Source organism: Brienomyrus brachyistius, chromosome 13 (assembly GCF_023856365.1).
Source record: "Brienomyrus brachyistius isolate T26 chromosome 13, BBRACH_0.4, whole genome shotgun sequence".
NCBI classification, from domain to species: domain Eukaryota; kingdom Metazoa; phylum Chordata; class Actinopteri; order Osteoglossiformes; family Mormyridae; genus Brienomyrus; species Brienomyrus brachyistius.
In genome coordinates this window covers 12,773,482-12,793,851 of record NC_064545.1, presented here as the reverse complement: position 1 = coordinate 12,793,851, position 20,370 = coordinate 12,773,482, and the positions used below count along the sequence as shown (strand labels likewise).

Here is a 20,370-nt window from a genome sequence, read left to right as displayed (position 1 = left end):
TTGTTTCGGTAAACTTAACTGGATGGCTAAGAAGGTGCGTTTTCGTTTTTTTGTGTGGATTATTTATATTATACACAAGTAAAGTTTAGCTAAATATACGTGCCATTGTTGTCAATACATGCCAGATAAAACACCCAATTTTGTAACTTTATGTAATTATGGCTCAAATATTTTAATTATAGGGCCTATATTAAATTAAGACATTTCAGATGCCGAGAGAAAACTGACACTTTATAATCAGATGTAGAGTGGAAATAGCATGGTTAACACGGTTCAACATTAAAAATGAAGGTCGACATTCTACTTTTTGGTTTTGATTTCAATTTCCATTACGCTCCTTCACAGCGTTTATCACGCATAAACCACCATTAATTTGTTTCATTGTAAGCCCCGACTTAACAGAACCTTGGCACTCCCACTTTTATGCTACTTGAAATATTGATGAAGTACCTGGAGTGAAGCGCTTTGTGTCGGGGTAACAAGAGTCGAAACGAATTCCCAACACATTAACCAAGAAGCGATTTTAAACGCTTTCACTCATTTTAATCCCCTATTGAAGTAAATTCAGCGGGAATGCATTCATTTGTACACCAGAAAATAATTTCTGTACGAAATGAGGAACATCATTCTGGACCGTTCGTGTTGAGGTGATGGCAAGAGATGTCTTTAAGAGTATCCTCGTGTGTCACTCTCCATTTCTGAGTTCTCTGTCTTTTTTTGTGCAGAGGAATCGCACACTTTTAGCGCGGGACATCACTCACTCCGGTGGTGATCTGTTTCCTCGCATAAAGTTTCGGGCTTTAGGGAAGGCTGACGCAGTTGCAGGCATTGGAGTTTTGTGTAGTCAGACATAACAGTTTAAGGATTATTAACAAGGATTATCAAGTTTCTGAGATATGAAATATAGGACAAATAGACAATAAACTCTGAAAGGTTGAATAATACCCGAAGACCTACACAACATAACATTCTGAATTTAGAAAATAACAATTTTAATATTAAACATCAAAGAACCATCATTCACTCCTCAAATAGAGCAATAAATGTAATGCAACTCTTTCTGCACGCTTTCTGGGGGGGGGTGGGGGGTTCAAACTCATCATTTTAATTACTGGCTACATGCCTGGTCGGGAGCAAACAAGTTTAGGGGAGGGAGGGGGTTCAAACCCGTAATTTTACTATGTGGCTGCGTGGCTGCTTTTCTCTGACTTTGTTAGTTGTCTCCCAAACATTTTTTTTCTACCACCTCCCAGCGGCTTCCCCTATCTACTCGACTAGGCTGTCCCCTCACGATCGTCCCTGACCTCTTCTAGAAAGAGTGATCTCATAAGCGTAGGTGCACACAGTACAGCGCACTTTCTGTTCCCTAATTTAATCAAAACGTGGGTGGAAGCAGTCACATACAATTAGTCCATGCGATTTCAGTGGCAAAAGAAGGACATTGTAAAGGCTACATCATTCTGAGATTTACAAACCAGGAATGCTTACCTAAGGTTACTCGCCTTTTTACAGATCCATGTCAGTTTCTGTGCGCCCAATTCTAGTACCGCGGTGATACTGATAGTGGCGCCTGCAAAAGGTTATATTTCTGGGATGGCCACGCAGCACCGTGTCTCATCTGAGAAATATGGATTATTGATAATAAAAAAGGGGTGGCCACGTATTTATTATTTATTGCCCATGTACATCACCGTGAGTTTGTAGCAGGTCTACAGAAAGGCCATTTCCCCGTGCAACCTGATCGACGGAGTCTGTGGAACTAGTTGTCCGATCATTTTGAGCCATTGAGTCTCTGCTCTTTGTTTCAGGTCACTTCTTACCACCTAAAGATGCTGTTTTTATCGATTAGATAAATAATCCAGTAATATGGTGATTCGGTTGACGATTAATCGAGTGATCGTTTATTTATAGATTCAGCAATTGGCACAAGGCAGGGACGAACCCTGGACCGGGCACCAGCCCATTGCAGGGTCTGGACTGACTTATTTACACATACAATCAATTTATACACTGCAGTTTTCATATGTTGCATGGTTTAACTGTGAGAGGATAATGGTTATTAATTAATACTATATGTATATTATGTACCGCATAATGTTAGATGGGCTGGCCCCCCATCCAGGGTTGTTCCGGTTTTAGCTAACGTGGCGCCCTAGGCGAGCATCATCGCCTATGCCACACGTCTGAGAGAAAGTGAAATTGGCGGGCAAAGCAGTGTCCCCTCAGAGGTTGGCGCCCTAGGCGGCCGCCTATGTTGCGTATAGGATTGACCGGCCCTGACATAGACTGTACTGTATAATATACAATGTGCTTTTTTCTGATATGCAAATTATATTAGTATAAACAAATTATGTCATGACATCATCTTTACTGTAACGTTACGTTACCTCAGTCTTTGTTGTGTTTTTCCTCCTCTTCTTTTTTCCGCACCTGAGCACCAGATAATTTTGGACGTTTTGACATTTTGAGCTTGATGACACGTCAAAAAATGACCATCCCCCCAAAGTAACAGGTAAAGGCTAATTAGACTGAGGAGTGGTGTAACTGCCATTAGGGTCAGTTATGCTACTTTATTTAATTAATTTAAATGTAAGAATACTTTAAACATAACTGAAATCGCAGCATTATTTGATTTAAATGAAGAATTTAGTAATTAACATAATTATAAATAAAGGCATATGTTTGTAAGGATCTTTCTAGTATTTCTATAGCGGAACTAATCTTGCGTTTGGGTTGGGGTCTGGTCAGTTTTGTTGGTAACATTTTCGTTTTGTCCAATTAAGTGCAGCACTTCCTATGCGGCTGCGAAAGTGTTTTAAGTTATAGTGCGAATGTTTATGGAGATTGGAGTTATTGTATAACCTGCAGTCATAAATGTTCTTTCTTTAACTACTCTTGAATTAACGCGGCCAATGAGCTACTAGATTTTATGTCCATTTCGCAATTTGCAAGTTAATGGCGTGAGCGAGCTGTATTTATGTTTGTGTTTGGTTATTTTTAGGAAAATGCCAGTGTTTTACGGACTCATTTTATGATTTATGTGCTTTATTTTATCTAGTTCTCACGGCATGCTCGCCCGCAAGGATATGCGAATGAATGCCCGTGATCAGAGATCAACTCGTGTTCGTTATTGAGGGGAGTTGCAAGGGGGGCGGCGTGGACGCACCGGTGGCCTCATAGCCATAGGGAAGTTACGTATCATTATTACTACTACTACTACTACTACTTAATAGGCTTTGCTAAGCAGGTAAATTCATGTGGGCTTGTTCTTTTCATATTTAGACACATTAAAACCAACTAGTTTTAAGAGTAGTGGAATGTTACACTTTTTTCTTCCTCTGTTTGTGGCGCCCTCTGGATGGATGGCGCCCTTAGCATTTGCCTTTATTGCCTAAGCCACGGGCCGGCCCTGATTGTAGTCATGCGGTTGTGGTATTCAAGTTGTGCATGGACTGCGTTTTTATTCATCATGTGAAGTGTTCTCACACAACTAAAGCTTTCACTCTCTTTTTATTTGTACCCTTGTGATGTAATCCATCCAATCAGTAATCGAGAAGGCATATTTTAATTAACGAATTTTAAAAAATCCAATATGGCTAGTCGAGTAATCGTGACAGCTGTAATGCTATTTTATCCCTCTTCTTTAATCCTTGCTCTTAATCCCCAAATCAATAATTGCAATGAAATCTAATTAGCACAGTAAATAATTCGAATTAAGGCAGCTACTCCCACTTAAAGATAACAGAAGTGCGAAAGCGTCACTTAAGCACTAATGTTAATCTGCTTACAAGCTCAACTTTGGACCTGTACTCTCTGTGTTTCTTATGGTTCTTTGTTATCTATAGCCTGGTGACTGCTCTGTAGACAAATAAGGGACCAAAACGAAATTTCTATGCAGGGCTGCCGGGCTCACTCTCCGCGATTATATGAGGATATCTGGAGATGCAGAGTTAACTTAAAATAGGGTCGTTGCTCCTTTGAATCGAGAGGAGCTATCTATGGCGGTCCGGACATCTTATTAAGGAGCTTTGTGGGATATGTACCCATTGGGTAGAGGCCCCGGGGCAGAACCAGGATTTGCTGGAGGGACTATATTTCCCAGCTGGCTTGGGAACGTATAGACATCCTACAGAATAGGAGTCCATGGTCTTAGTGAAGAAGGTCTGATCTGACTTGCTTAGCATACAGCCACCGCGACCCGCACCAGCGATGTGAAGAAGATGAAAAGCAACGAGCGTTTGAGGGGGGAGGTCTTGCGCCCTCTGGTGGTGGTATGAGATTCATGCCAAACTCGCTCTCTGATAGCCATCGCGATTATCAAGACGGCAATTAGTACATTGTACCGCCAAGTAAAATGGATGAGAATGCATATATGCTAAATTAGCAATGACTGTAAAGCGAGTGTTCACCAAACGTCAATGGATTTTTGCAGGATATTTAAGTTTAGTACACATATTACATCTGCATCTAACTTTTTTTAGATATGATTTAATTGAAGAGTTTCAGATATGTTCAGTATTAATTTTGAACATTTCACGTTAGATAATGAGAGTTGTATTGGTTCTGGAATTGGGGGATTTCTAAAGATTTAAAAATACCATTTACAAGTTGTCTGAAACAGTTTCAGTTCATGTTCAAATAACTTCCTATTAAAGCATTGATTAAACTGCTGTTTTTCATAATAGCAATGACATGAAGTTAAAAATCTATGTTTTAATGTTAACACTCTTTCCTAAAGCAGATTCATTATATCATCCTAATTATTCTGTAAACCTCATTGCAAGTTCATTCATGGAGATACTTTCCTATTAAAGCATTTCACTATTAAAAAAGAGAAGAGACCAAGAAGCAGTGGACATCTGACCACCGGAAATCTGCCCTTTGGTCGCTTTGTTTTTGTTAGATGTTAAGTAAGTGAACAGATGTTCTCTTTAAGGGTCGTGCTAAACGTGAAGCATGTGGGAGGAGGTGTGATAATCTGGGGCTGATTTGCTCCTGACACTGACGCTAATTTGTTTGGAAATGAAGGTGAAACACCATCCCATCTGATTTGCACTTAATTGGGCAATTATTTGTTTTATCGTGCACAATAACAATCCCAAGCACACATCCACGCTGTGTAAGAGTCATCTGACGAAGAAGATGAGCTGGCCTCTGTGGCCATCCAGCTTAAACCCAAATGAGAAGTTCTCCACATATGTGGGGACTCCTTCACAGCTGCTGGAAGACCATCCATTTGAACCCTACTGAATCTGGCTGAGAAAATGCCAAGAGTCTTCAAGCTGTCATCAAGGAAAGAGGTGGCTTTGAAGGATTAAAAAAATAAGATATTTTTTATTTGCTCTACTTTTTTCTTTTTTGGTCACTGCGTAATTCAACACAAGCTATTTTATTGTTATTGATGCCTTTATTGTTGTTTGAAACACAATGTCTTACATCGAAATGAATGACAAAGTCAATTTATTCAATCAGGATTTGGAGATAAATAAGAAAAGGGATTTTTAAAATGTGTACAACATGCGTTCACCTAAAGACCCCCCTCTCACCAGCATAGTCAACACTTCTGACTTTGGACTACACTGGCCGTTAAGAAGTTTGCAAGCTTTTCTGGTGCTTGGTGGACGCATTTGGTGATGCGTTTGGGCCTGCCAGACACAAAAACATATTAAAATAAAGTGTAGACATATGACATCTTATTGTAACACACGAGTGCAGCTATATGAAAATACAGTGTAATCTAGTGAAAACCACTGGAAAAAGCTGTGCACAACTAACAAGTGCAGTTCATTAGAAATCGCAGTTGGCTGGGTTGGAGGGTGAGGGGAGACTAAGGTGGGTGTAATCATCCTACAGGGAAAACCGAAAGATTTCCTCACAGGTTCTTGATTATAGAGGACATGTAGCATTTCTGAGTCACTGCGCTTACAAGCAGCAGATAGAAAGGCATTCATGGACTTTCAGCATGTGTAAAGTGTGACGCCCTGTGGGCCAGTGGGAATGCGGCCCACCAAGTGGACATATTTCATGCACGTTCAATTGTTAGGTTCTGTCATGTTCCCCACACGCTCTATTGATGTTGTATTGTTTTCACACAGAGAAGCATGAAAAGAGGCAGAATCCAGACAGCCTGTCTCACTTCAACACTGAATTTGCGTCCGTGCCTCTATCCTGGCACGCTGACTAATTCCGGCTCCCGCTTCTAAATTTACCTCCATGGACAATGGCTCCGTTAATAACCAATGTTTCCCATGATGCCGAATCATCGTGCTCGGAAACCTGAGACGCTGACATCCATCACTGCAAAGGTGGGTAACAGGATAGCAGTGAGCTCGCCTGACGGTGACGGGGTGGGCGTAGTCAGCTCCCTCAGACCCCTGCACCCATTGGCTGGTCGCTCACGGCTGCCTCCCACTATAAAAACACAGCACCTCTGTGGCATACAGTACAAGACAACACACTTCGCCCGTCACCGTGAGCACTGCTTGAGGAGTCCATCCCATCACCATGGCGACTGTCGTCCCTGTGAGTATGATGGCTGATCCCGTCTCCTGAAACATTGTTGAGGGTGTCCAATGTTTAGTCACACAGCGGTTCCAGAGCTGATGCTGATTCACGGTGCCCCTTGGCGTTTGCTCACAAGGGCATGCAGCCATTGTGCAAGCTCATGGCTCCTGGTACCCATCAACCCTGCCACTCGCAGCTGAGTGCGCCATGGGTGTCGCTTGGCATCTCCGTCAGCAGGTATGGGCTGGGAATCTCTGGCAGGCGGTTCAATGGTGGAACATGTTGAGTGACTATGTAGAAAGGGTCCGCGTTTGTCGTGAGGAGCGTGCAGGGAGATACGCAGTGCAATGCAGGGTCAGCTTACACAAAGGCCTGCCAGACAGCCATGTGGCAGCGAATCAGTGGTGTTCAGGTTTCGCAACTCTGTAAAGGAATCTGTTTATCAAGAATCTTATTGTGCTGCAGATCTACTGCTCCATACACTCTGGATTTAGGTTTCTGAATAGTGGTTGGAGTGGAGTGCGTTCAGTGTTTCATATCTGAACTCCTCATGAAGAAGGTGTTCAGTGTTTCATATCCTATCACAACTTCTCAGGAACACGGTGCGTTGGGTGTTTCATATCAGAACTCCTCATTGACACAGAGTGTTCAGTGATTCATACTTATTTCTTTGCTCTGCTCCTCCACATATTAGTTTGCCTCCTGCTATGCCATGAATAGCATGAGGCCCCTGCGGCTGTTCAGAGGCTCTGGCGGCTACCTGTGTCTTCTGGCCCATCAGTGTCCCCGAGGGGCCCCCCGTACACGAGTGGTGTATCACGGCCCCAGGATGACTCTGCGCCAGATCTGCCGCATGCTGCAGGTGATGCGACAGGTGGGCAGCCGAGAGGCAGGAGCAGGCGTGACTAGGTGAGGCTATGTATATATTTCTATGTATGTGTTTTTATGTGTATAACTGTATATATATATATGTGTATGTATACAGATGCACTACCAGTCAAAAGTATGACTATACTTGATTAAGGTATATAGGATTTATTTTACATAGTAGTAATGACATGAAGTTAAAAGTCTATGTTGAAATGTTTGCACTTTTTCCTAATCCAAATTCATTATATCATCCTAATTATTATGCAGTGGACATTTGACCAGCGGAAATCTGCCGGTCACTTTGTCTTTGTAAGATGCTGAGTAGGTGAAGGGATGATCTCTTTAAGGGTCGTGCTAAATGTGAAGCACGTGGGAGGTGTGATAGTCTGGGGCTGCTTTGCTCCTGACACTGTCGCTAATTTGTTTGGAAATGAAGGTGAAACACCATCCCGTCTGATTTGCACTTAATTGGGCAATTATTTGTTTTATCGTGCACAATAATGACCCCAAGCACACATCCAGGCTGTGTAAGAGTCATCTGACGAAGAAGATGACTTGGCGTCTGAGATCATCCAGCTTGAACCCAAATGAGAAGTTCTCCACATATGTGGGGACTCCTTCACGGCTACTGAAAGCCCATCCATTTGAACCCTAATGAATCTGGCTGAGAAAATGCCAAGAGTCTGCAAGCTGTCATCAAGGCTGTTTTGAAGGATCAAAAGAATAAGATGTTTTTGATTTATTGCATACTTTTCTGGTTACTTTTTTTGGTCACGTAATTCAACAGTTTATGCAGTTGATCATTTCATTTTTTTCCCATGCCTTTATTGTTATTCTAAAAGGTGGTAAAGGGTAAAACCCCCAGTGACTGGGCATATCCAAGCTTTTGACTGACAGTCATATACATATATACGTGTGTGTGTGTGTGTGAATTGTGTTTATATTACATTTTGAGGACTAAAAGTTCCCCGCAATGTTATAAAAACCTGTTATTTTGATGTTGCAGGGGCGAGTAAGTCTTGTATTTTGTGTGGTTACTTAGGGTTAAGGTTAGGGCTGGATTGAGGTTAATATCATCATGCTGGGATTGGAGTTTTTCCCATAGAATTGAAATAATGGTCCCCACAAAGATATAAATACAAATGCGTGTGTGTGTGAGCGGATATACCTATCCTTATGGGGACAAAATGTCCCAATAACCTGATAAATATCATTTTTTTTCCCCTTATGGTACGGGTGTCAAACTCCAGTCCTGGGGGGCCGGAGCCCTGCAGATTTTTGGGTTTCCTCTCATTTAACACACCTGATTCAAATCCTTGTGCTAATTACCACACAGCTCATGAGCTGAATCATTTGTGGTGGAAAAGGGAAAAAATTAAACTACACAGGGCTCCGGCCCCCAGGACTGGAGTTCGACACACCTGCCTTATGGGGACCGGTTTCTTGGTCCCCATAAGGGAAAACTCTATTTTATAAAAATCGGTAACTGCAATGAAAAAACTAAAAAGGTTAAGGTTGCCAAAGTTAGCGTTAGAATTTTTCCCATAGAAGTGAATGAATGGTCCCCATAAGGATAGGTATACCTATAAAGAATAATAAATGCATGGACCAGCATGATTTCCATACGGTTGTGCTGGTCTACCTGCACACAAAGCTGGTCCACCAGCAATATTCCATTAACAATGATGGACTGGATTTATGATACCTCACTTTCAGTTCACCTTATCTTCATTCATTTACTTTTAGCCTAGACTCCCTACAATCGTCAGTATACCTATGCATGAGATCTGGCTTTGTGATACAGCACCATGGTGAACTTCGTTAAAAAATTGACAGAGGCATAGATAAAAGGTAATATAACAAAACTGATTAACTACCCCAGAGGCAAAATGGACTGCTTAGACCAGTGGTCTTAACTGGGCAGCCGGCAGGCCACTGGAGGCCCTCAGAGGCCAGTTTGGCACCATGTGACTGAATAAAAAAAATAAGCATATAAGCAAAAAAAAAAAATTAGATCACATTTAATGATTTCATATGTTTTTTTTTTAATGTTTTCAATTATTTTTTAAATCTACTGCAGATGCAATACCACTTGCCCAATAATGTGCAGCTACGTAGCTAACAATCAAGTGAAGCTGCATCAATATAACTTCCCGGCTAGCCAGCTTTTAAAAAGTAAATGGTGGCCCCCAGCTCCCCTCTGCACTAATAAGTGTGACCCTCGTCTAAAAATCAGCAAAGAACACTGGCTTAGACAATGATGTCGTAAAGAGGTTTTGAGTTAGTGACAGCGACCCATGTACTCCACTTATACTCAGTCTGCGATGAGCAGAGGTTGATGTGCGTGTGCCTCTTTGTTCGCATCACCTGTAATGATAACAGACCTATGACCACTAAGGTGTGTGCTAGCAGTGTGTAGGCAGGCTGGGATGTGGCCCCTCGTCCTTGACATGGCATCCCGAGAGAATAACGCTGTCTTTGCCTGCACCCCTCAGGAAGCAGGAGTCTACCACGCCGTGCCCCAGCCCGCAGGTGTCCATGGCAACGGACAAGCTCTGCCTCCCTGGCTGTCTCCGTCGCAGACGCAGCAGCAACATGAAGCGGGCGGGATGATGCCGCCTGTGCCGCCGCTCTTCACCTTTCCAGTTGAGAGAGGGACTACACGCTGATGCTGTTGTCCAGATCCACCACAGGCTGCTGTCAGCTGACCAACTGCGATCATCCTCTATTCCCTGCGCCCATGACAACCACAACCCCACTTTCAAACTTCATTGTTGCTTGTCATTCCTCCACGAGTGTCCTGGAAGATGCTGCCCCCGAGAGGATGGGCGGTGGGGCAGCCCAGTGTCCTCTTCACGCAGCCACGATGACACTCCTTCGGACCCTGTGCTTGTTTCAGTTTGCACACGTGTATGCAGACATTGTTTACTGGCAACTGACAGAAACACACATCCGCCTGGTCTGTCGGAGCGGACTGCTAAGCAGAACGGGGTTTCAGACGTACTGATAATGTCAAAAAAGGGGCGAGGAAGGTCACAATACTAATCTCTGAAGCACACACGCATACGCATGTCATCAGTGCAGAGGTGAAATTATAAGATCAAAGGGCATTTCAGTAGGAACTTCAGCTTGAGCCATTTTAGCAAATCACAGGAACAGTCCCAGCTTACAAAATGTGATCCTTTGATACTGTTTGCATTTTCGAATGTTCATCCTTTTATTTAGCAGCATATTTGCACTGCTGCACCCAGCCTTGTGTGGACCCCCCTAGCTGTAGCTAATGTCCTGCGATAAGCTGCTTCTCCAGTCCTGCCTTTGGCTGACACATCAAGAAAACTTCTTTTGCTGACAGCATCAGTGCACAGAGAGGAATTTCTTTCATTTCATTTCAGATTTAGGCAGTTCATTAATTAAAACACACAGCGTTCAGAAACAGGAATTGTATTGCAGTTTCTTTAACATTTAAGAGGTACAATATACAGAATTATATTCCATTTTGTTAATAATTATAGTTTATCTGATGTATGGTATAGAAGAAATCCTCTAAAACAAACAGTACGGAGACCCTTACCAGGCTACTTCCTGTAGGCTATGCGCCATTTTGTTTGCTTTGAACAGAGTGCTAATATGATCTGAACTTTTCACACCAGCGGTCTCTGCCCCGCCTTACCATGTTCTGAGCTTTATAGTCATCCTTTTGTGTTCTGTCTCAAGCAAAATAAAAACTAAAATTTAAGTTTTCCCCCAACCTTGGCTTTAAGTAGGAAAGAAGCATTATTTTCTTTAAATGTAACCTGGATGCACCATTTTGTGAATTAGTTCTTGTAGTATAGAATATAAATTGATGAAAAAAAGAAGCAGAGACAAAAACGAAATGGAGAATGTGATATTTTTTGCGGATTTTTAGAGAAGGCATCATGTGGCTAATTCTGTGAATAATTCTTGACATGGTGCGAAGCGGAGTGATTCGCATGCATCTGTCATGCGGGAGGGCAGATCATGTTTACAGACCACCTCTCTGACCTCACAGGTGTCAGTATTAACCCAAGGGGGCAGGCGGTACTGAAACTTTAATAGAGGTGTGATGTCCGGCCCGCGGCTGACAGGAATCAGGTTTTACCACAGGAAGAGGAAACTCGCATTTCTCCTGCTGTCAATCAGCAGGTTATTCACGCTCCAGCGGAGTGTTGGGCTTACGGAGAGTTTCCACTAGCAGGATGTGGTCCAGGGCTCAAAATAGGACGGCTGGATGGGTAACAAGGCCAGTAGCGCATGTGGGCAGGTATGGCTGCACTCCCTCACACACCAGCCTCCGTCCTCCAGACACACACTTCAAGCCATGTCTCCTACATACACTCTGTCACACCCTCCCCTCCAGCACAGAAAGCTGCACATGCAAGCATATGTAGCTGACACACACAAATTTGAGCAATGTGGTGCAGTTATACACTTATATAGAATGTATGGGCACATTATAATGTTTGGAGGTCACATGAGCATTAACACCTTCCATTTTTGTCACTGACTGCCTGATTTCTTACTATGTGGACACATGAGCAACTGACACCTCTACATTTCCTGGCAAGAAAACGCAGAGGCCACATCAATCAGAAGGCAAGACGGACACATGATGCATCATAGCAAAGAGCAGAGACCGGCCACCTAAAGCAGGCTGTTTAGGGAACTGGCCTCAGGTGGGGGGGGGGGGGGGGGGGGGACACCCGACACCAGTGGCAAGGCATGATCAGGTCACCTTTATTCAAACAGTCACGCCCTCCCCCAAGGATGGCCACAGCCCCAGGGCGCGTGTGGAGGACTGACATACAAAGAAAGCAGCCCCTAGTGGTGCTTTTCCACCGCGCCAAGTGTGGTAGTTTCACTTTTCCACTGACTTCAGGTCGAGTACCGGTACCAAAAGTTCCAGTATTGAAAGTGTGAAACCAGCTGGGGTCCTTCTTTGGTACTTCAGTACTGTGGGGTGGGACTAGAAACGCTTTCTTTGTTGATTAGTTATGCAAATAGCCTGAATCTGAAACACAATACAAGTGATGCACAAAATAATGATAAATGAAGTAAAAAAAAAAAAAACAAAAAACACTGAGATTTGGTTATTAGAACATTAACAAAGTTCTGGATGGCAAGAAAAAAAAGGATGAAAAAATATTTTCTTTAATATACCAATACAGCATGTATATAGTGTGCTGTCCTGGCCATGGGATTCTGTCGTAATAAATATTGGGGTATTTATAAAACAAAAAAAGTTCATAAATTTATCTCAAACCCATCTTCAAGTGATTTAAATACCAAGGATGAAAATGATTACAATTATCTCAGAGAATGCATGCAGATTTTTCAACATATAAGAATCTAAAAAAGGAATAATTACAAATCGCAAAGCTTGCCAAGTTTTTTTCCTAATCAGAGAGTAAAAATTATTTTAGCGAAACTTGAACCCCCTGCGCTATAATGTCCAAACAGAAATGAAAGTAAGAAATATATACTACATATATATATTATTAATATATATTAATATACTACAGTGAATTTTTCGACCTCGCCTCAAGTTGTGATGTCATTCGGTGCTGGTACCAGTTTTTACTCCAGTGAAAAACGAACACCTTGAAGTACCGTACTTTAGGTACTTTCTTGAAGTACTGGCAGTACGGTAGCTGGTGCGATGAAAAAATACCCTAGTAGGCTTCACGCAGAAGGTTTGGAAGCACCCTTCTTGAATGATACCCAGCGCACACCATTTCTGGGAAAATGACCGCCCACCATGCTACATAAAGCTAGACAAACAGTGGGGTTTCCTAAGTGATGCAAATGTTCCCATCGCAAGCAAAACGAGGCTGCTTCATCTCAAGCAAAATGATCCCCATGGCACACCAACGGAGCGCAAGGATGACGAGAAAGACCAGCCCGCAGGCACAGAGAGATGCACACACAGCACTCTAAATAAAAATCATTTATTCTTATGAATATTATTACACCTATAGCAGAGAAAGGTCCACAATGTCACTTCAGTAGTACAGCCCGATGTGAGAGATCAGGTCCGCAGGGCTGAACACAGAACGTGGGGGCAGAGTGGGGTCAGGAGGAGTAGGGTAAACTCATTCTTCTCTTCACTCCCCATGCTTGTTCTTACGGGGCTGGGGATAGTTTCCAAGAACCTGAGGGGTAATGATGGGGGGCGGGGGTGGGGGAATTCTTTCATTTCAAAATTCATTTAACATACAAGATAAGGGCAGCACTGAGATGTTCTTTCAACCTCATTAACCTGGTAGCTGGGAATGACTGGGGACAGCCGCCCCAATACAGAGAGACTGCGTGTGCATGTGAGCTTGAGTCAGTCAGTGAGTGAGTGAGTTCGTCTGAGTGTGTGTGAGGGTGTGTGAGTGTGTGCATATACGTGTGCACGAGTGACGGACAATGACCCAGTCTCTGTACACTTGAACATGTTTCTGCCACAAAGGGATGGAAAACTGAGGTAAATATTTTCCTGAAAGAGAGAGAACAGACAGAAATCAGAATTTAAATGTGGCTGCTAGATTAACTTAAGTCAATAAATGAGTAATTTTTATTATTCTGATCTTTGGACTGTTGTACACACCCCTGGGGCCCCTGTTCCCATCCCTGTTCCCATCCCTGTTCCCATCCCTGTCCCCGTCCCACCTGATCTCATCGTGCCGCGGTGGAGCCGCTGGACGCCAGAGAACCACTGGTGTTGGAGAGAGACTGGTCCTTCAGAACAGGATCTGAGGGCATAGAGGCATAATGGCAGCAATCAGGAACACACACCGAAAAGAAAAAAAAGCAGAGCAGCTGGGAGTGAAGTGGAAGCGGGGCTCAGACTCACAGAAGTAGGGGTGCTGCATGGCCTCGGTGGCCGTCAGACGCTGCTGGTGGTCATAGCGCAGCAGCTTGTCCAACAGGTCCAGGGCCTCGGGACTCACCAGGTGCTGGTTCTCCGACTGAACAAACTGTTCCCAGCGCTTCCGTGTCTGCCTGCAGGGGGCAGCATGGAGCATCAGATGGCTCGCTGTCAGTGTCCACTTTGAGAAGTGCTCTGCCAGACCCGGCGCAACAGGCAGCAAGCACATCAGACACAGTGCTTTGTGTTAAACCGCCAAATGACGACCCAAGTGAAACCGTTTATGTCCACCAGCAGCAAAAACCCAGCAATTTAGAAGCTTAAAATCTGATATCTATATGCTTTGTGGGAAGATCTGGAGAGTGAGTTCCCTAAGTTACAGTAAATAAACAGTCACACAGTAATACCGGCTCTGTCATGTGCTGAACAGGCTCTTCTTTCACATCCAGAGAACAGCCTGATTCAGCCGGTGACCCGCATCACATGACCCAGCGGGGGCCCACGATGCCCAGTTGCAGGTGTAAATGGAGCTACCCATGTGCTGAAGCACCAAGTGCGGCCTCCCGCGCTCCGAGCGACCCCGTCCATACTCACTGGCCCAGCAGGTCCTTGAAGCGCGGGTCCAGTTCAATGTGGTACTTGCGCAGGTAGACAAATAGGTCATCGGTCCCCAGAACTTTGGCAATTCTGACCAGCTGGAACCAGACCAGATAATGAAGTTAGACCATAAACCAGGTAACTCCTGAGAAGAGTGTGAAGCCCTCTCTTTCAGTAACAAAATGACATTGACAGCATATAATTTTAACTATCAACAGTTAACAATTATGAATTATACGCAGCAGTATGTAGATGGGAGAAATGGGTGTGTCCAGGGAAGGCCACGCCTCAGGAGACACACCTGGTCGTAGTTGTCCTGCCCATGGAAAAAAGGCTCCTTCTGGAAGATCATACTGGCCAACATGCAGCCCAAACTCCACATGTCCAAACTGTAGTCATACATCTGTGGGAAAACAGTCGTGGGAGACGACATGGTCACACACAGTCTGCCTTTTGAATCTGCTACTTCCACAACATGAGGCTAACGGCAGAAAAAAATCCAACATGTGTGCAAGCTCATGAATGTGGGGATGTTCATGTGTGTTCATATGATTGTGAACATGTGTGAATGTGTGACAGTTACCTGATAGTCCACTAGCAGCTCTGGGCCCTTGAAGTAGCGTGATGCCACCCTGACGTTGTACTCCTGTGCTGGGTGGTAAAACTCCGCCAGGCCCCAGTCGATCAGACGCAGCTGGTCCACACACACACACACACACACACACACACACACATTATATATAGATGGAATTTGGGGGATGTTTAAACATTCTTCCTATAGAGATTCGCATGAATGTGAACTTGACTAACTGTAGTTAACAGCTGCTACAGTACTACAAGATGTAAACATACCACCACTGGGGACGGAAGTCCAAATGCTCTGGGGGTGCAAGCCGACTCACTGACCACAAGCTTTCTTCACTTGCACATCACTTTATAAAGGTGTCCACTAAATAAATGTACTTAATCTATGCTGTGCACAGAGGACCAGGACATCAGCTTAGTCTCATTTAAAGGATGACCTAGGCAGATATTTAAACAGGAGACATCCTGAGGCTGGATGGTTTACAGGTTTTAGCACTGTGACAGGGGCCGCCTGAACCACACATATGACGGCAGAGCCAAAAGCAGACAGGGGCGGACTGAACCGCACATATAACGGCAGAACCAAAAGCAGACAGGGGCCGCCTGAACCACACGTATAACGGCAGAGCCAAAAGCAGACAGGGGCCGCCTGAACCACACATATGACGGCAGAGCCAAAAGCAGACAGGGGCCGCCTGAACCACACATATGACGGCAGAGCCAAAAGCAGACAGGGGCGGACTGAACCGCACATATAACGGCAGAACCAAAAGCAGACAGGGGCCGTCTGAACCACACGTATAACGGCAGAGCCAAAAGCAGACAGGGGCCGCCTGAACCTCACGTATAACGGCAGAGCCAAAAGCAGACAGGGGCGGACTGAACCTCACGTATAACGGCAGAGCCAAAAGCAGACAGGGGCCGACTGAACCTCACGTATAACGGCAGAGCCAAAAGCAGACAGGGGCCGACTGAACCGCACATATAACGGCAGAGCCAAAAGCAGACAGGGGCCACCTGAACCACACATATGACGGCAGAGCCAAAAGCAGACAGGGGCCAACTGAACCGCACATATAACGGCAGAGCCAAAAGCAGACAGGGGCCGACTGAACCGCTCATATAACGGCAGAGCCAAAAGCAGACAGGGGCCAACTGAACCGCACATATGACGGCAGAGCCAAAAGCAGACAGGGGCCACCTGAACCACACATTTAACGGCAGAGCCAAAAGCAGACAGGGGCCGCCTGAACCGCAAGTATAACGGCAGAGCCAAACACAGACAGGGGCCGCCTGAACCACACGTATAACGGCAGAGCCAAAAGCAGACAGGGGCCACCTGAACCACACATATGACGGCAGAGCCAAAAGCAGACAGGGGCCAACTGAACCGCACATATAACGGCAGAGCCAAAAGCAGACAGGGGCCGACTGAACCGCTCATATAACGGCAGAGCCAAAAGCAGACAGGGGCCAACTGAACCGCACATATGACGGCAGAGCCAAAAGCAGACAGGGGCCACCTGAACCACACATTTAACGGCAGAGCCAAAAGCAGACAGGGGTCAACTGAACCGCACATATGACGGCAGAGCCAAAAGCAGACAGGGGCCACCTGAACCACACGTATAACGGCAGAGCCAAAAGCAGACAGGGGCCACCTGAACCACACATATAACGGCAGAGCCAAAAGCAGACAGGGGCCGACTGAACCACACGTATAACGGCAGAGCTAAACACAGACAGGGGCCGCCTGAACCGCAAGTATAACGGCAGAGCCAAAAGCAGACAGGGGCCGCCTGAACCGCAAGTATAACGGCAGAGCCAAACACAGACAGGGGCCGCCTGAACCACACGTATAACGGCAGAGCCAAAAGCAGACAGGGGGGCGACTGAACCGCAAGTATAACGGCAGAGCCAAAAGCAGACAGGGGCCGCCTGAACCGCAATTATAACGGCAGAGCCAAACACAGACAGGGGCCGCCTGAACCACACGTATAACGGCAGAGCCAAAAGCAGACAGGGGCCGCCTGAACCACACGTATAACGGCAGAGCCAAAAGCAGACAGGGGCCGCCTGAACCGCAATTATAACGGCAGAGCCAAACACAGACAGGGGCCGCCTGAACCACACGTATAACGGCAGAGCCAAAAGCAGACAGGGGCCGCCTGAACCACACGTATAACGGCAGAGCCAAAAGCAGACAGGGGCCGCCTGAACCACACGTATAACGGCAGAGCCAAAAGCAGACAGGGGCCGCCTGAACCACACGTATAACGGCAGAGCCAAAAGCAGACAGGGGCCAGCTGTACCGCACGTTTATATAGAAAATGAATAGTGCCTCCTACCTTCCGCATCTGGTGGTCGATCATCACATTGTGAGGTTTGACGTCTCGGTGCATAATGCCCATGCTATGGCAGTAGTCCAAAGCCTGAAGGATGAGTCAAGCACACGTCAAGCACACACTATATAAAGCAACCATCAAGCAAACAGCACTGTTTCTCTTACCTTGAGTAGCTCGTACATGTAGTAACGAATGTCAAAATCAGTTAACTTCTGATACAGCTCCTGAAAGAAGACAACAGCTTCATGAGGGACAGCGTTTGCCTGTCACCACTGAGGGGGCAGTATCACATACAGCCGATGCAAATGGCGGGACTCACATAGGAACAGATTTGTCAGCCCTATTGCTGTTACTATGGTAACAGGGACTGCAAAGCCATTTCATCTTTTTAAAGGTTTTATTTATTTCTAAAATAGCCCAAACTTATATCCACCATCACAACTGATGCTGAACCCATAACGACCGAACCACCTATAAAACCCAGCAAACCACCAAGTCACCTCAAACTCAGAACGTACACATCCTGTATATCATTACAATAACAGCAAGCAGAGATGTAAAAACAGACAGCATGCATTCTATGTCAGGCCTGATCAACAATGAAATGCCCTCCCAGACGATAAACCCCCATGGAAATGCCCTCCAGCCCGAACATCATATTTTCTACTATAAAGAGCTATTTAGCAGGTCACTTACTGTCCCACAAGTGATGCTTGAAATAACAGTTTTTTGATGTGTGTTTTAGTTGTCATGTTTTAGTTCAACTTCAAAAAATATCAGCCCAAAAGCCTTAGTGACTGAAAACATTGCATTTAAAAAGTAAATACTTCTGTCATTTAGTTTTTAATCAGGGGTGATGTGTCTTAACTCCACAAGTGGGGTGTTTGGTAAATAGGAAGCTTACAGTGAATGAGGGTAAAAAAGTGAGCACCGCCTTCACAGGCTATAGATGTAAAATCAAAGAATGCAGGAGGATTGGAAAAAATGACATTGCTCCGGTCACTAAACAGAAACTACTACTTCAGGGCTCAGTTTTAGGTCCCTTGCTTTTTCTTTTATATCTGCTCCCACTTGGATCCATACTTAGGAAGCATGACATAGCTTTTCATTGCTACGCAGACGACTGCCAGATCTATGTGCCTTTAAAGGAGGAGGACGCTCATTCTATATTGCCATTAGTGAAGCGTCTTCAAGATATTAAGGCCTGGCTGTTTCATAATTTCTTAAAATGTAATGATAATAAGACAGAGGTATTGGTTTTTGGTAGCTCCACTGAGACCCCCAACCTAGACTTATGCCCTTTGGCACAATATATTAAGCCAATTGTCAAGGTAGATGCCGACCTTAAATTTGACTGCCAAATCAGGGATGTGGTTAAATCTAGCTTTTTAGAGACAGTAATCTACACCTTTATTACCAGTCGGCTTGATTACTGCAATGCGCTTTACGTAGGGGTAGGTGCATCCTATATTACTCAACTTCAAAGGGTGCAAAATGCGGCTGCACACCTCCTAACTGGCACATGGAAATATGAGCACATTTCGCTTGTTTTATCAATGCTCCATTGGTTGCCTGTACATCTGAGGATTCAATTTAAAATTCTTTCATTTGCTTTTAAGGCTCTTAATGGTCTTGTCCCTACCTTCCTCTTTGAGCTGTTACACCCTTACATATCCTTCTGGTCTCTCAGGTCAACTGGCCAGCTGCTCTTGAGTGTGCCTATAACTAAGCGTAAGCACAGAGGGGACGGCCCTTTCGCTGCTGGAGCTCCTAGATTGTGGAATGATTTGCCCTTGCATGTTAGACAGGCTTCTTCTCTGTCTGTTTTTAAATCCTGCCTTTAAACCCATCTCTCTTTTTTGGCTTTCGATCCCTTGTGAGATGTTGATTTTAGTTAAGATTATATACCTCAAATAAAATTATTTTGTATATTGCTTATTTTATGAACTTTTATTTACCTAATTCTAATTGTTTCATTGTAAATTCTCTGTATAGCACTTTGGTCCTGTGTGGTTGTTTTAAAGTGCTTTATAAATAAAGTTGGTATTTTTAAATACAAGGCTTTTGGGCCTGATGTTTTTTGAAGTTGAACTAAAACATGCAAACATTTTTAATGACAAGTGTGTTTTAGTTATTTCAAGCAAAACGTTATTGCCCTGATGGTCTGCTGCACTTCCCGTCACATGGGAATCCAAGCCAAGAATCAGCCCTCGCACATCAAGCATCACTGTACATTCACAGACAAGAGCATCACAGCACACCAAGACAATGTTTAACAAAGGATCACATCTACCTTAAAATCTGTGTTGTTGATGCATTCAAAGACGAGGGCTGGGGTACGAGACTGGAGAGAAAGACAAAAAAGAAAATTAAGTAATATATTGATGCCATTCTTGTCGTCATTATTATTTTTGATGTTGTTCTTATTCTTATTTAAACAGTGACTCAACCCTTCATTCTGCTCTCTCTCTCTCTCTCAACAAAAACATAAGGAACAAAAGAATCTGAAATCAAACAAGGCAGATTTAGTGCTACTGTTCCGATATGGGCTGAACCTGACGGTACATTATAGAAAGGGGAAAACATGCCCCCGCCTTT

The 20,370-nt window shown here is 44.4% G+C and overlaps 1 protein-coding gene and 1 long non-coding RNA gene across 5 annotated transcripts in view; both read right to left on the bottom strand.

Moving 5' to 3' along the window:
- Positions 1-13,324: 13,324 nt before the first annotated feature.
- Positions 13,325-20,370, bottom strand: part of csnk2a2b (casein kinase 2, alpha prime polypeptide b) — a 12,589-nt gene continuing 5,543 nt past the window's right edge. Inside the window, exons 4-12 of the mRNA XM_048972329.1 lie at positions 20,066-20,116; positions 17,937-17,996; positions 17,776-17,859; positions 15,426-15,536; positions 15,144-15,245; positions 14,840-14,940; positions 14,231-14,379; positions 14,047-14,129; positions 13,325-13,873 (exon numbers count right to left, since the gene is read on the bottom strand). Coding sequence (XP_048828286.1) covers positions 14,053-14,129; positions 14,231-14,379; positions 14,840-14,940; positions 15,144-15,245; positions 15,426-15,536; positions 17,776-17,859; positions 17,937-17,996; positions 20,066-20,116 — 735 coding nt within the window. The 3' untranslated portion in view covers positions 13,325-13,873; positions 14,047-14,052. The remainder of the gene's footprint in view (positions 13,874-14,046; positions 14,130-14,230; positions 14,380-14,839; positions 14,941-15,143; positions 15,246-15,425; positions 15,537-17,775; positions 17,860-17,936; positions 17,997-20,065; positions 20,117-20,370) is intronic.
- LOC125705946 (uncharacterized) lies at positions 15,549-17,767 on the bottom strand. 4 transcript variants are annotated; one of them, XR_007381787.1, is made up of 4 exons: positions 17,043-17,767; positions 16,767-16,904; positions 16,445-16,628; positions 15,549-15,938 (listed from the first exon to the last, which is right to left on the bottom strand). It is a non-coding gene; the product is annotated as an uncharacterized LOC125705946 (long non-coding RNA). The 4 variants fall into 4 exon arrangements; XR_007381790.1 differs by lacking the exon at positions 15,549-15,938 and having other exon boundaries at positions 16,278-16,628; XR_007381788.1 differs by lacking the exon at positions 15,549-15,938 and having other exon boundaries at positions 16,294-16,628; positions 16,767-16,812.